Source organism: Elephas maximus, chromosome X (assembly GCF_024166365.1).
Source record: "Elephas maximus indicus isolate mEleMax1 chromosome X, mEleMax1 primary haplotype, whole genome shotgun sequence".
NCBI classification, from domain to species: Eukaryota; Metazoa; Chordata; class Mammalia; order Proboscidea; family Elephantidae; genus Elephas; species Elephas maximus.
In genome coordinates this window covers 114,957,060-114,974,812 of record NC_064846.1, presented here as the reverse complement: position 1 = coordinate 114,974,812, position 17,753 = coordinate 114,957,060, and the positions used below count along the sequence as shown (strand labels likewise).

The following is a 17,753-nucleotide window of genomic DNA, read 5'->3' as shown; positions in this document are numbered from 1 at the left end:
CTGGCCACATTAAAAAATAAAAATAAAAAAAAGTACATGTTTAATATGGAAACTGATGTTGGTATCTTTGGCGATTGTCATCTAAGCAGTCTCAACTATGTTGAAGTTGTAAAAGCTTCTGATTTACAGAGAAACTTACAAATTCCCTCAAAGAAGATGGAAAGGATGCTTCCTCCCTGATACAGTAATAACAATTAAATACAACCAATAGTTAATGGTTCTCCTTACTGGGGCTACACAAAAGTAGAAATGACTGAAAATAACTAAAATGTCCAACAATAGGCAATTATTCAAATAAATTAGGACATTAAAAAGATAGAATACTGTATACATGACATGAGAAAATATTCATAGGGTAATACTGAGAGTAAAGAACATAAAACTTTCTGTATAGTCAGATGCCCAATGTTTAAATGCACGCTAAAGGACTTTTTTTTTTAAAGGACTAGAAGAAAATACAAGACAGTTGTTTACATTTCTTCTCTCTCTTTGTAATGTGGCAAAATATATGTAACTTAATATTTGCCGTTTTAATCATTTTTTAAGCGTACAAGCCAGTGGCATCGATTAGGTTTCACAATGTTGTGCAACCATCACCACTCTCTATTTCCAAAATCCCTTTCATCACCCCAAACAGAAACTCTGTACCCATTAAAGAATAACTCCCCACTCCCCCCCTTTTTTTTTCCCCCCAGCCTCTGGTAACCTCTACTCTACTCTTTGTCTCTATGCCTTTGCCTACTGTAGGTATTTCATGTAAGTGGAATCAACGTATTTGCCCTTTTTTTGTGCCTGGCTTATTCCACCTCTGCACTATTTTACATTCCCACGAGTAAAGTACCAGAGTTCCAATTTCTCCACATCTTTCCGAACACTTGTTATTTTCTGTTTTTCTGATAAGAACACCATCCTAGTTGGTGTGAAGTGGTATCTTATTGTGGTTTTGATTTGCATTTCTGTAACGATTATTGATGTTGAACATCATTTCATTTGCTTATTGACCATTTGTGTATCTTCTTTGGAAAAACACCTATTCAAGACATTTGCCCATTTTTAAACTGTGCTGCCTTTCTGTTGAGTTATAGCTCTTTGTATATCCTGGATATTAAACCCTTATCAGATATATGATTTGCAAATATTTTCTCCATTCTGTAGGTTGTGTTTTCACCCTCTAATGTCCTTTAACGCACAAAGGTTTTTAATTTTGATGAAGTCTTACTTAGTGATTTCCTCCTTACACTATAATGCTAATGGGGACCCACACCATTCAGTACTTTGATACCTTTTCTATGTGTCTATTCACAAGGTGGAAACCCTGGTGGCGTAGCGGTTACGGCTACGGCTACTAACCAAAAGGTCGGCAGTTTGAATCCACCAGGAGCTCCTTGGAAACTCTATGGAGCAGTTCTACTCTGTCCTGTAGGGTCGCTATGAGTCGGAATCAACTCGATGGCAACAGGTTTTGGGTTTTTTTATTCACTATAATAATAATTGTCACTTCTATCACAAAAGTCTCAAGACTGTAAGCACATGGTTTGACACATATATTGGACTAATCTCTTGACTTACTGTAAAGGGTTTACTCCATTAAGCTCAGATTTTTCTGTTAAACGTGATGAGCTACAAAGGAAGGGTCACTTGTTCAAGGTTAATTGCCTCTTCATCTCTATGTTGGTTACAAAAAGTGAGATGTAGCTCCATATCAGATGCAAAGCACTCTCTGGTCACCATGAGTTGGTGAAAGCGCCTAATCCTAACCACCAGACCGTCAGGGAGTTACGCTGGCTGCTATGAGTTGGAATTGACTAGATGGCAGTGGGGTTTTTTTTGGACCCCACTATTTGGCTGCGGGAGCCATGGTGGTGCAGTGGATATAAGAGCTCAGGTGCTGTCTTAGTCATCCAATGCTGCTGTAACAGAAACACCACAAGTGGATGGCTTTAACAAAAAGGAATTTTTTTCCTCACAGTAAAGAAGGCTAAAAGTCCAAATTCAGGGCTTCAGCTCCAGGGGAAGGCTTTCTCTCTCTGTTGGCTCTGGAGAAAGGTCCTTGTCCTCAATCTTCCCCTGGCTGAGGAGCTTCTTAGGCGCCAGGGACCCCGGGTCCAAAGGACCCGCTCTGCTCCTGGTGCTGCTTTCTTGGTGGTATGAGGTCCCTGTCTCTCTGCTCACTTCTCTTTTTTTTTTTAATAACTTTTATTAAGCTTCAAGTGAACGTTTACAAATCCAATCAGTCTGTCACATATAAGTTTACATACATCTCACTCCCTACTCCCAATTGCTCTCCCCCTCTTGAGTCAGCCCTTTCAGTCTCCCCTTTCTTGACAATTTTGCCGGCTTCCCTCTCTCTCTATCCTCCCATCCCCCCTCCAGACAAGAGTTGCCAACACAATCTCAAGTGTCCACCTGATATAATTAGCTCACTCTTCATCAGCGTCACTCTCCCACCCGCTGACCAGTCCCTTACATGTCTGATGAGTTGTCTTCGGGGATGGTTCCTGTCCTGTGCCAACAGAAGGTCTGGGGAGCATAGCCGCCGGGATTCCTCTAGTCTCAGTCAGATCATTAAGTTTGGTCTTTTTATGAGAATTTGGGGTCTGTATCCCACTGATCTCCTGCTCCCTCAGGGGTCCTCTGCTGTGCTCCCTGTCAGGGCAGTCATCGATTGTGGCCGGGCACCAACTAGTTCTTCTGGTCTCAGGATGATGTAGGTCTCTGGTTCATGTGGCCCTTTCTGTCTCTTGGGCTCACAGTTGTCGTGTGGCCTTGGTGTTCGTCATTTTCCTTTGCTCCAGGTGGGTTGAGACCAATTGATGCATCTTAGATGGCTGCTTGTTAGCATTTAAGACCCCAGACGCCACATTTCAAAGTGGGATGCAGAATGATTTCATAATAGAATTATTTGGCCAATTGACTTAGAAGTCCCCTCAAACCATGTTCCCCAGACCCCCGCCCTTGCTCCGCTGACCTTTGAAGCATTCATTTTATCCCGGAAACTTCTTTGCTTTTGGTCCAGTCCAATTGAGCTGACCTTCCATGTATTGAGTGTTGTCTTTCCCTTCACCTAAAGCAGTTCTTATCTACTGATTAATCAATAAAAAAACCCTCTCCCACCCTCCCTCCCTCCCCCCCTCATAACCACAAAAGTATGTGTTCTTCTCAGGTTTACTATTTCTCAAGATCTTATAATAGTGGTCTTATACAATATTTGTCCTTTTGCCTCTGACTAATTTCGCTCAGCATAATGCCTTCCAGGTTCCTCCATGTTATGAAATGTTTCAGAGATTCGTCACTGTTCTTTATCGATGCGTAGTATTCCATTGTGTCACTTCTCTCTTTTATATCGCAAGAGATTGCCTCAAGACACAATCCAGTCTTGTAGGCTGAGTCCTGCCTTGCTAACACAATTGCTGCCCATCCTCCCTCATTAACGTCACAGAGGCAGAATTTACAACATATAGGAAAATCACACACTACCTGGAATCATGGCCCAGCCCAACTGATACACACACTTTGTAGGGGGACATAATTCAATCCATGACAGCTGCTAACCAAAAGGCCAACAGTTCAAATCCACCAGCCGCTTCTTGGAAACCCTATGGGGCAGTTCTACCGTGTCCAGCAGGGGCACTATGATTCACAATCAACTCAACGGCAACGAGTTTGGTTTTGGGGTTTTATTTGGCTGCCAATTACTCAGTACTGTCTTTCTGGCATTAGCTGTTATCTGTGATGCTCTTGGGTTACCCTAGAGAGGCCAAAAATATTCCACCACCGAATATTTGGATAGTCATCTGAAAACCCTTCTTTTTAACTACCACTCCCTCAAAGCCTTTAAAAAGCCTTTAAGACTCCATTAATTAATTACCATTTTGACAAGATGCACTTCTCTCATTATCCAGAAGTGACCCTTAAGCTTTTCTTAACTCACATAAAATTGCTTATATCGTATTTTGTATTTAATCATGCATGCGCACATATTAGCCTACAAAAAACTTATTTTTTAATTTTTACTGTGCTTTAAGTTTACAAATCAAGTCATACACCTTGCTATATACTCCTAGCTGCTCTCCCCCTAATGTGATGGCACACCGCTTCTCTCCACCCTGTATTCCCCATGTCCATTCAGCCAGCTTCTGTCCCCCTCTGCCTTCTGATCACCCTCTAGACAGGAGCTGCACACACAGTCTCATGTGTCGTCTTGAGCCAAGAAGCTCACTCCTCACTAGTATCATTTTCTATCTTACAGTCCAGTCCAATCCCTGACTGAAGAGTTGGCTTTGGGAATGGTTCTAGTCTTGGGCTAACAGAAGGTCTGGGGACCATGACCTCCAGGGTCCTTCTAGTCTCGGTCAGACCGTTAAGTCTGGTCTTCTTACGAGAATATGAGGTCTGCATCCCACTGCTCTCCTGCTCCATCAGGGATTCTGTCGTGTTCCCTATCAGGGCAGTCATCAGTTGTAGCCGGGAACCATCTAGCTCTTCTGGTCTCAGGCTGATACGCAGTCTCTGATTTATGTGGCCCTTTCTGTCTTTTGGGCTCATAATTACCTTGTGTCTTTGGTGTCTTCATTCTCCATTGCTCCAGGTGGATCGAGACCAATTGACGCTACTTAGATGGCCGCTTGCTAGTATTTAAGACCCCAGACGCCACTCTTCAAAGTGGGATGCAGAATGTTTTCTTAATGGATTATGCCAATTGATCTAGATGTCCCCTGAAACCATGGTCCCCAAACCCCCGCCCCTGCTACTCTGGCCTTCGAAGCATTCAGTTTATTCAGGAAACTTCTTTGCTTTTGGTTTAGTCCAGTTGTGCTGACCTCTCCTGTATTGTGTATCGTCTTTCCCCTCACCTAAAATAGTTCTTGTCTACTATCTAGTTAGTGAATACCCCCTCCCTCCCTCCCTCCCTCCTTCCCCCCCTCCCCACTGTCGTAACCATCAAAGAATATTTTCTTCTCTGTTTAAACTATTTCTCCAGTTCTTATAATAGCAGTCTCATACAATATTTGTCCCTTTGCAACTGACTAGCTTCATTCACTGTAACCCCTTCCAGATTCCTCCTTGTTATGAAATGTTTCACGGATTCGTCATTGTTTTTTATTGACGCATAGTATTCCATTGCGTGAATGTACCATTTTATTTATCCATTCATCCGCTGATGGGCACCTTGGTCGCTTCCATGTGTTTGCTATTGTAAACAGTGCTGCAATGAACATGGGTGTGTACATATCTGTTCGTGTAAAGGCTTATTTCTCTAGGGTATACTCCAAGGAGCGGGACTGCTGGATCATATGGTAGTTCTATTTCTAGCTTTTTAAGGAAGTGACAAATCGATTTCCAAAGTGGTTGCACCATTTTACATTCCCACCAGCAGTGTATAAATGTTCCAGTCTCTCCACAACCTCTCCAACATTTATTATTTTGTGTTTTTTGGATTAATGCCAGCCTTGTTGGGGTGATGGAATCTCATTGTAGTTTTGATTTGCATTTCTCTAATGGCTAATGATCATGACCGTTTCTTTATGTATCTGTTAGCTGCCTGAATGTCTTCTTTGGTGAAGTGCCTGTTCATATCCTTTGCCCATTTTTTAATTGGGTTATTTATTTGTCTTTTTTGTTGAGTTTTTGTAGTATCATGTAGATTTTAGAGATTACAAACTGATTGGAAATATCATAGATAAAAACTTCTTCCCAGTCTGTAGGTAATGTTTTTACTCTTTTGGTGAAGTCTGGATGAGCATAGGTGTTTGATTTTTAGGAGCTCCCAGTTATCTAGTTTCTCTTCTGGTGTTTGTGCGTTGTTAGGAATGCTTCGTATATACTGTTTCTGCCATGTATTAGGGCTCCTAGCATTTTCCCTATTTTTTCTTCCATGATCTTTATCGTTTTAGATTCTATATTTAGGTCTCTGATCCATTTTGGGTTCGTTTTTCTGCATGGTGTGAGGTATGGATCCTGTTTCATTATTTTTGCGGATGGATATCCAGTTATGCCAGCACCATTTGTTAAAAAGACCGTCTTTCCCCAGTTAACTGACTTTGGGCCTTTGTCAAATATCAGCTGCTCATGCGTGGATGGAGTTATATCTGGATCCTCAATTCTGTTCCATTGGTCTATGTATCTGTTGTTGTACTAGTACCAGGTTGTTTTGACTACCGTGGTGATACAATAGGTTCTAAAATCAGGTAGTGTGAGGCCTCCCACTTTGTTCTTCTTTTTCAGTAATGCTTTACTTCTCCAGGGCCTCTTTCCCTTCCACATGAAGTTGGTGATTTTTTTCTCCATCTCATTAAAAAATGTCACTGGTATTTGGATCGGGATTGCATTGTATCTATAGATCGCTTTGGCCAGAATAAACGTTTTTTACAATGTCGAGTCTTCCTATCCACGAGCAAGGTATGTTTTTCCACTTATGTAAGCCTCTTTTGGTTTCTTGCAGTAGTATCTTAGTTTTCTTTGTATAGACCTTTTACATCTCTGATTAGATTTATTCCTAAGTATTTTACCTTTTTAGGGGCTATCGTAAATGGTATTGATTTGATGATTTCTTCTTCGACATTCTCTTTGTTGGTGTAGAGGAATCCAACTGATTTATGTATGTTTATCTTGTATCCTGATACTCTGCTAAACTCTTCTATTAGTTTCAGTAGTTTTCTTGAGGATTCTTTTGGTTTTTCTGTGTATAAGATCATGTCATCTACAAACAGAGATAATTTTACTTCTTCTTCGCCAATTTGGATGCCCTTTATTTCTTTATCTAGCCTAATAGCTCTCGCTAGGACCTCCAGCACAATGTAGAATAAGAGTGGTGATAAAGGGCATCCCTGTCTGGTTCCTTTTCTCAAGGGGAATGCTTTCAGTCTCTCTCTGTTTAGGATGATGTTGGCTGTTTATAAATGCCCTTTAAAATGTTAGGAATTTTCCCTCTATTCCTATTTTTGCTGAGAGTTTTTATCATGAATGGTTGTTGGACTTTGTCACATGCCTTCTCTGCGTCAGTTGATAAGATCATGTGATTCTTGTCTCTTGTTTTATTTATGTGATGGATTACATTGATTGTTTTTCTAATAATGTTGAACCATCCCTGCATACCTGGTATGAATCCCACTTAGTCGTGGTGAATTACTTTTTTTGATACGCTATTGAATTCTATTGGCATGTTATTCTTCTCATTCATGAGGGATATAAGTGTATAATTTTCCTTCTTTCTTTCCTCCCTCCCTCCCTCCCTTCCTTTCTTTCTCTTCCTTGTGTCTTTACCTGGTTTTGTTATCAGGAAAACGCTGGCTGCATAGAATGAGTTTGGGAGCATTCCATCCTTTTCTATGCTCTGAAATACCTTTAGTAGCAGTGGTGTTATCTCTTCTCTGAAAGTTTGGTGGAATTCTCTAGTGAAGCCCGTCAGGGCCAGGGCTTTTCTTTGTTGGGAGTTTCTTAATTACCTTTTCAATCTCTTCTTTTGTTATGGGTTTATTTAGTTGTTCTGCCTCTGTGTGTGTTAGTTTAGGTAGGTAGTGTGTTTGTAGAAATTTGTCAATTTCCTCTTGGTTTTCAAATTTGCTAGAGTACAGCTTTTCATACTACTCTGTTATGATTCTTTTAATTTCATTTCAGTCTGTTGTGATATCACCCATCTCATTTCTTATTCGGGTTATTTGCTTCCGCTCCTGTTTTTCTTTTGTCAGTCTGGCCAATGGTTTATCAATTTTGTTAATTTCTTCAAAGAATCAGCTTTTGGTCTTGTTAACTCTTTCAACTGCTTTTCTGTTTTCTGTATCATTTAATTCTGCTCTAATTTTTATCATTTGCTTTCTTCTGCCGCCTGAGGGTTTCTTTTGTTGCTCTCTATTTGTTCAAGCTGTAGGGATAATTCTTCGATTTTGCCCTTTCTTCTTTTTGTATGTGTACATTTATTGATATAAATTGACCTCTGAGCACGGCTTTCGCTGTGTCCCGAAGGTTCTGATAGGAAGTGTTTTCATTCTTGTTGGATTCTATGAATTTATTTATTCCATCTTTAATTTGTTCTGTAATCCAATCGTTTTTGAGCAAAGTGCTGTTCAGTTTCCATGTGTTTGATTTCTTTTACCTAATTTTTCTGTTAATGACATCTAGTTTTATGCCATTATGGTCAGAGAAGATGCTTGGTAATATTTCAATGTTTTGGATTCTGTTAAGGCTTGCTTTATGACCTAATATGTGGTCTATTCTAGAGAATGATCCATGAGTGTTAGAAAAGAAAATATACTTGGCTGCTGTTGGGTGGAGTGTTCTGTATATGTCTATGAGGTCAAGGTGGTTAATTGTGGCATTTAGCTCTTCCGTGTCTTTATTGTGCTTCTTTCTGGATGTTCTGTCCTTCTCTGAAAGTGGTGTGTTGAAGTCTCCTACTATTACTGTGGAGCTATCTATCTCACTTTTCAGTGCTGTTAAGAGTTTTTCATGTATCTTGAAGCCCTGTTCTGTTGTCGTGTCCATAAATATTGAATATGGTAATATCCTCCTGGTATATTGTCCCTTTAATTATTATATAGTGTCCTTTTATCCTTTGTGGTAGATTTAAGTTTGAAGTCTGTTTTGTCAGAAATTAGTATAGCCACTCCTGCTCTTTTTTGATTGTTGTTTGCTTGATGTATTTTTCCCATCCTTTGAGTTTTAGTTTGTTTGTGTCTTTAAGTCTAAGGTGAGTCTCTTGTAGGCAGCATATAGACGGATCATGTGTTTTTTTTTTTTTTTTTTATCCATTCCGCCACTCTCTGTCTCTTTATTGGTGCATTTAGTCCATTTACATTCAGCGTGAGTACACAAAGGTATGAGTTTAGTGCTGTCATTTTGATGCCTTTTTGTGTGTGTTGTTGACAGTTTCATTTTTCCACTTATTTTTCTGTGGTGAGTAGTTTTTCTTTGTAAATTGTGTGTTCCTCTTTTTCATTGCAGTTGATTTTGTTTTTGCTGAGTCTTTATGTTTTTCTTGTTTTTTATTTTGATGTTTAGGAATGTTAGTCTTCTTTGTGATTATCTTAACATTTACCCCTATTTTTCTAAGTGTAAACTTAACTTGTATCTCCCTATGTTGCTTTGATTTCCTCTCCCTTATGGAAGTTCTATGCCTACTTTATTTAGTCCCTCTTTATTGAGTTAATGTTGTCATCTTTTACTTGATGACATCACTGATTCCCTGTTTTGAGCATTTTTTATCTTGATTTTTATTTGTGATTTCCCTATCTGGGTTGATATCTGGTTGCTGTGTCCCGTGTTCTAGTGCTGGGTTGATATCTGATATTATTGATTTTCTAACCAGAGAATTCCCTTTAGTATTTCTTGTAGTTTTGGTTTTGTTTCTGCAAATTCCCTAAGCTTCTGTGTATCTGGAAATGTCTTAATTTCGCTTTCCTATTTGAGAGACGGTTTTGCTAGATATATTATTGTTGGCTGGAAATTTTCCTCCTTCAATGCTTAATATATGTCATCCCGTTGACTTCTTGCTTTTATGGTTTCTGCCAAGTTGTCCGAATTTATTCTTATTGATTCTTCTTTGTAGGTGACTTTTATCCCTGGCTGCTCTTAAAATTTTCTCTTTATCTTTGGTTTTGACAAGTTCGACTATACGTCTTGGTGACTTCCTTTTGGGATCTACCTTGTATGGGGTTCAACAAGCATCTTGGATATATATCCTTTCATCTTTCAGGATGTCAGGGAAGTTTTCTGCCAACAAGTCTTCAACAATTCTCTCTGTATCTTCTGTTATCCCTTCCTGTTCTGCTATTCCAATCACTCGCATGTTATTCTTCTCGAGAGAGTCCCACATGATTCTGAGGGTTTCTTCAGTTTTTAAAATTTCTTTTATCTGATTTTTCTTCAAACGTATTGGTGCCAAGTGCTTTGTCTTCAGTCTCACTAACTCTGCCTTCCACTTCCTCAATTCTGCTCCTCTGACTTTCTACTGACTTTTCTGATTGTGTAATTTTATTGTTAATCCTCTGAATTTCCGATTGCTGCCTCGCTAGGGATTCTTGCAGCCCATTAAATTTTCATTATGTTTTTGAATAACCTTTGGAATTTCTTCAACTGCTTTATCTGTGTGCTCCTTGGCTTGTTCTGTATTTTGCCTGATCTCATTCCTGATGTTGTTCCTGATGTCTTGAAGGGTTCTGTATATTAATCTTTTATATTCTACATCTGTAATCTCAGGAATCCTCTTCATCTGGGAGAGTCCTTGTTTCTTTGTTTTGGCAGTTTGTTGAAGCAGTCATGGTCTGCTTCTTTTTGTGATTTGATATCGACAGTTGTCACCGAGCCATCTATAAGTTATTGTATTAATTTATTTTATGTTTGCTCACTGTGTCTAGTTTCATGCTTTGTTTTGTTTTGATATACCCAAATAGGCTACTAGAGTGAGCTAACTTGATTATTGGAGCCTTTGAAGCACTAATGTCCTGTTACCAGATGGCTAGAGCCTAGGAGTCCATTCACTATTCTTGAATAGATTCAGCTCAGGTGTCCTGAGAGTCGGTCACCTACTGTGTGGTGTCGGCTCTCACCTACTATCTTAGAGGAGCAGTGGTGATTGGTGTATGCACAAGTTTCTGGTAGCAGCAGGGGTAACACTCTGAGGAAGGCAGGGGGCTGACAACCTTCCCCTGAGTGTCTGGGAGGAAGGCATGTCCCTGTTCTCTAGAGCACTCTGGCGAGTGGGCTCTGCAGCTGTACAACAGGCACTCAATGCTTTTACTTGTAAGGACTGTTGTGCATTTCTGCCTGATCTCATTCTTGATCTCTTGAATAGTTTTGTATATTAGTATTTTGTGTTCTACATCTGGGAATTCCAGGGAAACCTTCATCCGGAAGATTCCTTGATTCTTTGTTTTGAGAGGTTTTTGAAGTGATCATGGACTGCTTCTTTATGTGATTTGATATTGACTGTTGTCTCCGAGCCTTGTATAAGTTATTTTATTATTTTGTGCCTGCTTAGTGTATCGTAGCTGCTTGCTTTGTTTTGTTTTGAGATGCCCAAATAGGTTGCCTGACTGAGCAAGCTTGTTTATTTTTACCTTTGAAGCTCTAACGTCCTGTCGCCAGATGGCTTGAGCTTTTACCAGGTATATGATCATAGCAGTACAATCACTCTTCTTGTATAGATTCTGCTCAGGTGTCCAAGTATTTGGTCATCAAGTGTGTGGTACATGCTCTGGCCTACAGTCTTAGAGAGGCATGCTTGATTGGTGTAGGCACAGGAATCTTCTTGCAGCAAGCGGTCATGCCATGAACAATGCAGGGGGCTGACAACTGTCCCCCACCTATCTCTGACGAAAGCGTATCCCTGCTGACTAGAATGCACAGGTTGGGTGGGTTCTGCAGTTGGATCATGGGCACCCAATGCTTTTGGTTGTAAGGACTGGGAGTTACCATTTGTCCTTGGACCCCTGATGCGGTGGCTAGGTGAAGTGGGTGGAGCCAATAGTCCCTGGTCCCTCTGATGTGGGTAGGTAAGGACCCCTTTTAATATGCAAAGTGGTGTCAAACATGAAAAACCCACTTCTTCACCAGAGAGCTGAAATAGTTGCAGTCTGCCAACAAGGGCCTCTTCTCCTGAAATGGGCCCACACAGGTCCATGAAGAGGTGAAAGGTATTTAAAGTCCATGGACTGTTTGTGCCTGGACAGGAGCCGCTTATATCCTGAGTTCCCCTGCTTAGTGGAGCTGGTAGATTATTATTCTCCCAATTGTGAATTTATTCCTTTTCTAAGGCTGGGAGAATGGCTCAGGGTGTCCATCAGGACCTATCTTAGGCCCAGGGAAACTGATAGCCACTGAAACTGGCTTGGGGGTTGGGGGCACAGTTAAATAAACGGAAGTACACAGCTTTTGCTGAGAGTGCTAGTTTCTGTTTCCATAGGTGTGATTAGGCTATAGGGCTCTCTCTCTTCCTAAGGAAACTCGGTCCGAAATACTACCACCAACCCTGCCACGTTCGTTCCAGGGGATCACACCAGAGGTTTCCCTCTGCTTCTGAACCCTCTCCCTCCCCCTCCCCCTCACACTCAGTCCATTTTCTAACTTTGCCTTTGATGTTCAGGGCTCCTAACTTGTTACATATATAATCATTTCACTTCGTTTTTTTGGGTCTTTGTTGTAAGAGGGATCAACGGAAGCTTCTGACTACTCTATCATCTTGGCCCTGCCTTCCTATCAAAAAATTTTGAGCTTATGAAATACAGGGAACATGCTTTATATTTCTGTTACCTTCTTCAATGCCTCATATGGTAGGTGTTACATAATTCTTCGGTGACTGAGAGGGCCCTAAAGATATGATTTATCATGCTCTAAATCTTACCTCAAAAAGCAGTGTTAAAAGCAAGATTCTAGTAGCCAAATTAGAGGCCTGGGGCAGGGTGGCCATCTGACTGATCCACTCTGACACAGTTTTTGTGTCGCTTGTTGTCAGGGGAAGAGCAGCTTTTATCAGTACATCAGCAGCTTCCCATACCTAGAAAAACAGAAAAGTGGCCAAATCAGATAGAGTGAGATGAGGCTTGTCAAAACATTCTGAACCTTTCCAATAACTCCCACTACCTCCGATGCATTCACTGATAATACGAAATAGGTTTAAAACAAAGTAAAATAAACAATAAAAATGTTAACCGTTTATGTCTAGGTGTGTGTATTTGGGGCAATTTATTTCTTATTCTACTTCTACGATTAGCATATACCAACCGATGCATTCACTGATAATACGAAATAGGTTTAAAACAAAGTAAAATAAACAATAAAAATGCTAACTGTTTATGTCTAGGTGTGTGTATTTGGGGCAATTTATTTCTTATTCTACTTCTACGATTAGCATATACCAGTTCCACAGTGAAGAACATACTGTCTGAAAAAAATAACAAACACCTCGTCACCAGTACTTGCTGGGATGGGGACTCGTGTGTTAAAGCGGTTGTTACACGGGAGAGAAAAACATTTATTTCCTGATAATTCAGAGGGCTTTACTTGGCTTAAGAGCGTGACATGTTTTGGACATTTTTGATGAATCTAAGAAAAATTAAGTGCCTAAAAAAAAAGATAGCTTTATATTTCCCCCCCAATCCTAAAAGATTTTTTTTGCCCTGGTTGTGCTAACTGAGAGGTCAGTGGTTCAAACTCACCAGCCGCTCCCCAGGAGAAAAATGTGTCAGTTTGCTTCTGTAAAGATTTACAGCCATGGAAACCCTATGGAAGAGTTCTACTCTGTCCTATAGGATCACTATGAGTCAGAATTGACTTGATTGTAGTGGATTTTATTTATTTATTTAGTTAAAGACTTTGTTTTTTGTTTGTGTGAAATAGTTAAATTCACTGTTGCAGGAAAGGTTCAAGCAAGACTCAGATTACCAGGTTTACAGAATTCAAAGAGAATACACCCATATGGGCTAGAATACAAAACTACTGATTTTTTAGAAACCAGGTTTGATAGATGATAGGAAAAGCACTTCACGTGCCCCTCTTTTCAGGTCCCTAGAGAGCTTACTTGATTGACCACTTGCTTCAGAATCATGTCACGATAGTCAGCTCCATTACGCTTGATTGCTGTCATGATCAGATCACATACACGGTATACTGTGTCTGGCAGTTCATCAAGGAGGTGGAAGCAGCCTGGCAACATGGTATCTGTGAAAGTGTGGAGCTCATCTTGCTCCAATGGGTCAGCATCCTGGAACTTCTCCAGACATTTAGCCTCTTCCTCTTCCTGCTTTTCACGAGCTTTTCGTTCCTCCTCCTCCTTCCGGCAAGCAATTTCCTGAAGACAGGGAAAGAAGAGTGATAGCATATGGGGAAATTTGGAGGAAGAAAGAGGACAGGAACCATTAAGAATATATTTGCCCCACCATGTGAATATCCTCCGCCTTCTCTTCAAGAAGTTGATACTGTCATCACGATGTGACAACAAGTAGGAGGAGGGCAGCCACACAAGTTAAGGGAAGACAGGAAAAGCAGCATGAAGGACACCTCCAACACTCCACAGCAGTACCATTTTATTTGCAGTAGCCTACACAAACTCCAACATAATCATTTCTGGGACATTTTCCTGTATTCTCTGCCAGTATAGTAAATTGGAGTAATTGTTACTTAGGAACAGACAGCTAAGTTTGGCTTAATGGGCACTATACCATGTATATACTGGTTCTCCTATTTGTCAATAAAGATGAATGCTTCATTTGTCTCACCTAAAGATTCGGGTCAATACAAGGTAACTCAATGATGTGAGGTTGGGATGAATTCATACTCCCATGTCTTTTCCTAGACTTTAAATGCATCAATTACTTTGAAGTAGTAGCTGAATGTACACAGAAATACTAATTAAATGTGAAGATTAATGTGCCAAGGCCTTTTGGATGCCCTGTTTTCTAGTTACCTCAGGTGATTCTGCCCTTTGATCCATTGGGATATCCTGTCCCAGAGACATGGCAATTGCTCTCATCATCTGGTCCTCTTCGGACATGCTCAGATCCTACAGATCAACAACAGAAAATCCAGCAACTGCAACCCACCCAAATCAAAGAAACCCAATGAGGCCACCCCAACTCACAAGGAAACAGAGAAGAAAGGAAGGGGTTCTGAATGCTGCTCTCTAAAGCCAAACTCAACTAGGCTTATCTGAACACTACAAGAACAAAGGGGGAAAATCAAAACAAAAATAATGATGTATATAGAATAAGGGTTGCAATGTGACCATCTGTTTTGACTAAGCAGTGAGGTGCACCTCAGAAAAGAATGTCTGTTTTATTGCCTTCTGATAGTGAAGTGTATAACTTAAGGGTTCTTTTTTTCTGCAAACAAAGACCAGTTAATTTGTTGGCTGGGGGATAGAAAGGCTCTGCCCATTACATTCTCACTACATATTGGCATGAACTCTAGAAATGAGTGATGCTTTATAGAAAGGAAGACCAGTCATAGAATCATAAGGGGGCCAAAAAAAAAAAAGCAAGTCAGCAGTCAAACCAATGCCCTGGAAAACTGAAGCCCCTGCCCTGAGCCAACTCACCCTAACAACTCCTCCCATGATTGGAGGAGGGTGGGTTAGAAGGTACTCTGTGGCCTGCTCCATGGTGCTGGTGTTTAACAGGGCTTCCATGGCATGCTCCCTTGTGAAGCCCATGTCCATTAGCTACAAAAAGAATGCAGGATCTCACAACCAAAATAGAGAAATTCAAATGCACTGAATAAAGGAACATTTTCAAGATGGAAACTCGAAGTTTTTCTAACTTCATATGATCTGAAAACATTTATAAATCAAGTCAGTTATGTAACATAAATAGATAAAAATGATCCTTTCTCTTGGGTGCTTCCAAAGCATTCAAATGTTAGAGCTACACACTGAGGCAAGGAACCAAGGTGATTCTCAATTCTATTCTCTAAAAAAAAAAAAAAAAAAAAAAAACAAGGTCGATGGTTATTATAATTAACAAGGTTGTTATAATCAAAAGACTGAGATTCACAGAAGTATAAACTGGCCCCACTTTTCTGGAAAACAAACTGGCAACAGAACAAGAGCCTAAAAAACTGACCAGGGCTCTACCACTAAGAAATATTCTGAGTTGTACATAAGGAAACTATACACCACAGCTTTATATAACATCAAACACGGAGACGAAACATCCAGCGATAAAAAATAATAGATGGTCATAAAAAACATTTTCTTAATGACAGCAGTACACAATTCAACAAACTGTATGATAATAACAATGTAAAATTAGGCACAGAACTAAGTAAAAAGGAGATAACTATCTTATATGGTGACACGAATGTCTCCTTTTTATATTTTGTTAGGTTTTCCAAACTTCCTATAGTGAGCATTTATTAATTTTAAAATAAAAATTACAAAACATCAAATATTATATGGAAAGTATAAATGTGGCATACATGCTAAGAAAACAGAGCTGAGCAGGATTCTAAATATAAAGAGAACACACACACACACACACACACACAAATTCTAGGAGGAAAATGCTAAAATGCTCTGAAGTTTATGTAGCAGGGTCTAGCCTTCAATTTTCCAAATGTGGTTTATGCATTTATTGGAAAATGAAACAAAAATTCTGTAGGTTACTAAGCTTTCAGAAAGCTCTTGCTGAAGAATGAATTGGGGTCACAATATCCCTTCCCTCTGCAGCTTAACTGGAATGTAGCAGAGGACAGTTTGTTTTCAAGGAACACGGCAGCAGCAGCCTTCTGAGAATACTGTGAAATACTAAACAACATGCTTGGGAAAACACAAATCTTTCACCTGTGCAAAGCATTGGGACTACACTCCAGCTTTCCTCTGGAAGAAAAAAATATTAAAAGAGGAAGTAAATTTAAACATATCTCCTGGCTAACAGTCTAGAGATTGGTGGGCCAGACACTTATTAGGGTGAATTTGGAAAACTCACAGGCACGACGCTCCATTAGGTACAGTCTCGTCCCTTCAGTGTGAGGTCAACACCGTACCTGTTGCAGTTGTTGCTGATTGACTTGAGGTTCCCGGCGGGAGCCGCCTTCTTCTTGCCCTGTATCCTCTTCTCCTCGAGACCCTTCTTTCTCTTTGCTCAGTCTCTCTCGAATCACAGGTTCTCCTCGGAGGATGTGGCACAAGATAGCCAGCATGGACTCAGCCATTCGCCCGCCATACACCTTCAGGGGTTTCCGGTTCCACAGGTTCTTGATGCAAGTAAAGGCTGCCTGTAAGTTATTTGAAAAACTGTGTAAAGATAATTTTTCCCCAATTCAAAGTCTCAGGAGGAATAAGTCAGTGTCAATAACAACAAAAACCCCCAATATCCTAGGTCAGCACTAAGGGGGCCTACGGAATCACAGAAAAAGGACACAACTCAACTTGGAAGTACCAATCTCAAATTTACAGTTCAAATGTTTCCACCATGGAAAATTCTCAAATGGTTTCCTATCCCTTTCCGTAAGGCAGACCTATCTGGGAGTAGGATCTAATGGCACTTTGTCAATCAAGTTATCTCATTAAGCAGGAGAAAACAGAATGGAGAATAACTACTCAACAAGAGAAATACTTCTTGGTTCTAGAATGTTGAATACTTACTTTCTGAGTTACCACAAGGAAGCGGAGGGCACTGAACTGTGGGAAGTTCTGGACACCTCCAGGCAATTTGGCAGGCAGTGAATGTGGAGATTCAAGCACCGTGGTAGGATTCACCATCTTCTCCACTAACATAAGCCAGGCATCTAAGAATTCTCCTGTGCCATCAGGTAAGTCTGAATGTTCCAATCCCTCAGAAACGGGAACTTTGCCTCCCATGGACAGGGCCCAGTTGAAAGTTCTAAGTTGAATGAGAAGGTATGTAGAGAGACTATTAGTATTTCAGATCGGGAAAGGATGTCTCTGATCTTAGAATTATTACTTCCAATCTTCCCAAAATGTATCAGCTTTACTTTTAAAGCCCCTTTGGTTAAACCAGTGAAACTCAGTTTCAAATCTTCTGACCAAGAGATTCTGACCATAAAAATTATCATATTCAGAAAAACAATGGAAAGAGACAAGTCTATTAGAAAAATATGTACCAGAGACTGGAAGCCAAATGAGGAAAAGCAGAAACTCTTACAAACACCTCTAGGATAGGATGAATCCCACTCTCCAAGGAAAATGGAGACAAACATGGCTAGTTCCAAGCATATATGACTTGCAAAGTTGTGGACTGATAAGGCACACAGAAAAGACCAACTCCAACAAATACTTCTTAGCAAAGTAACTTGATCCTTAC

General features: G+C 40.3%; 1 protein-coding gene across 16 annotated transcripts in view; it reads right to left on the bottom strand.

Annotated features, from left to right (window-relative positions):
• Positions 1–17,753, bottom strand: part of HUWE1 (HECT, UBA and WWE domain containing E3 ubiquitin protein ligase 1) — a 216,904-nt gene that overhangs the window by 63,506 nt on the left and 135,645 nt on the right. For all 16 annotated transcript variants that reach the window (XM_049872559.1, XM_049872562.1, XM_049872557.1 and 13 more), the window contains 6 exons: positions 17,075–17,312; positions 16,474–16,704; positions 15,029–15,151; positions 14,399–14,494; positions 13,514–13,783; positions 12,338–12,490 (listed from right to left, as the gene is read on the bottom strand). In XM_049872559.1, coding sequence (XP_049728516.1) covers positions 12,338–12,490; positions 13,514–13,783; positions 14,399–14,494; positions 15,029–15,151; positions 16,474–16,704; positions 17,075–17,312 — 1,111 coding nt within the window. The remainder of the gene's footprint in view (positions 1–12,337; positions 12,491–13,513; positions 13,784–14,398; positions 14,495–15,028; positions 15,152–16,473; positions 16,705–17,074; positions 17,313–17,753) is intronic.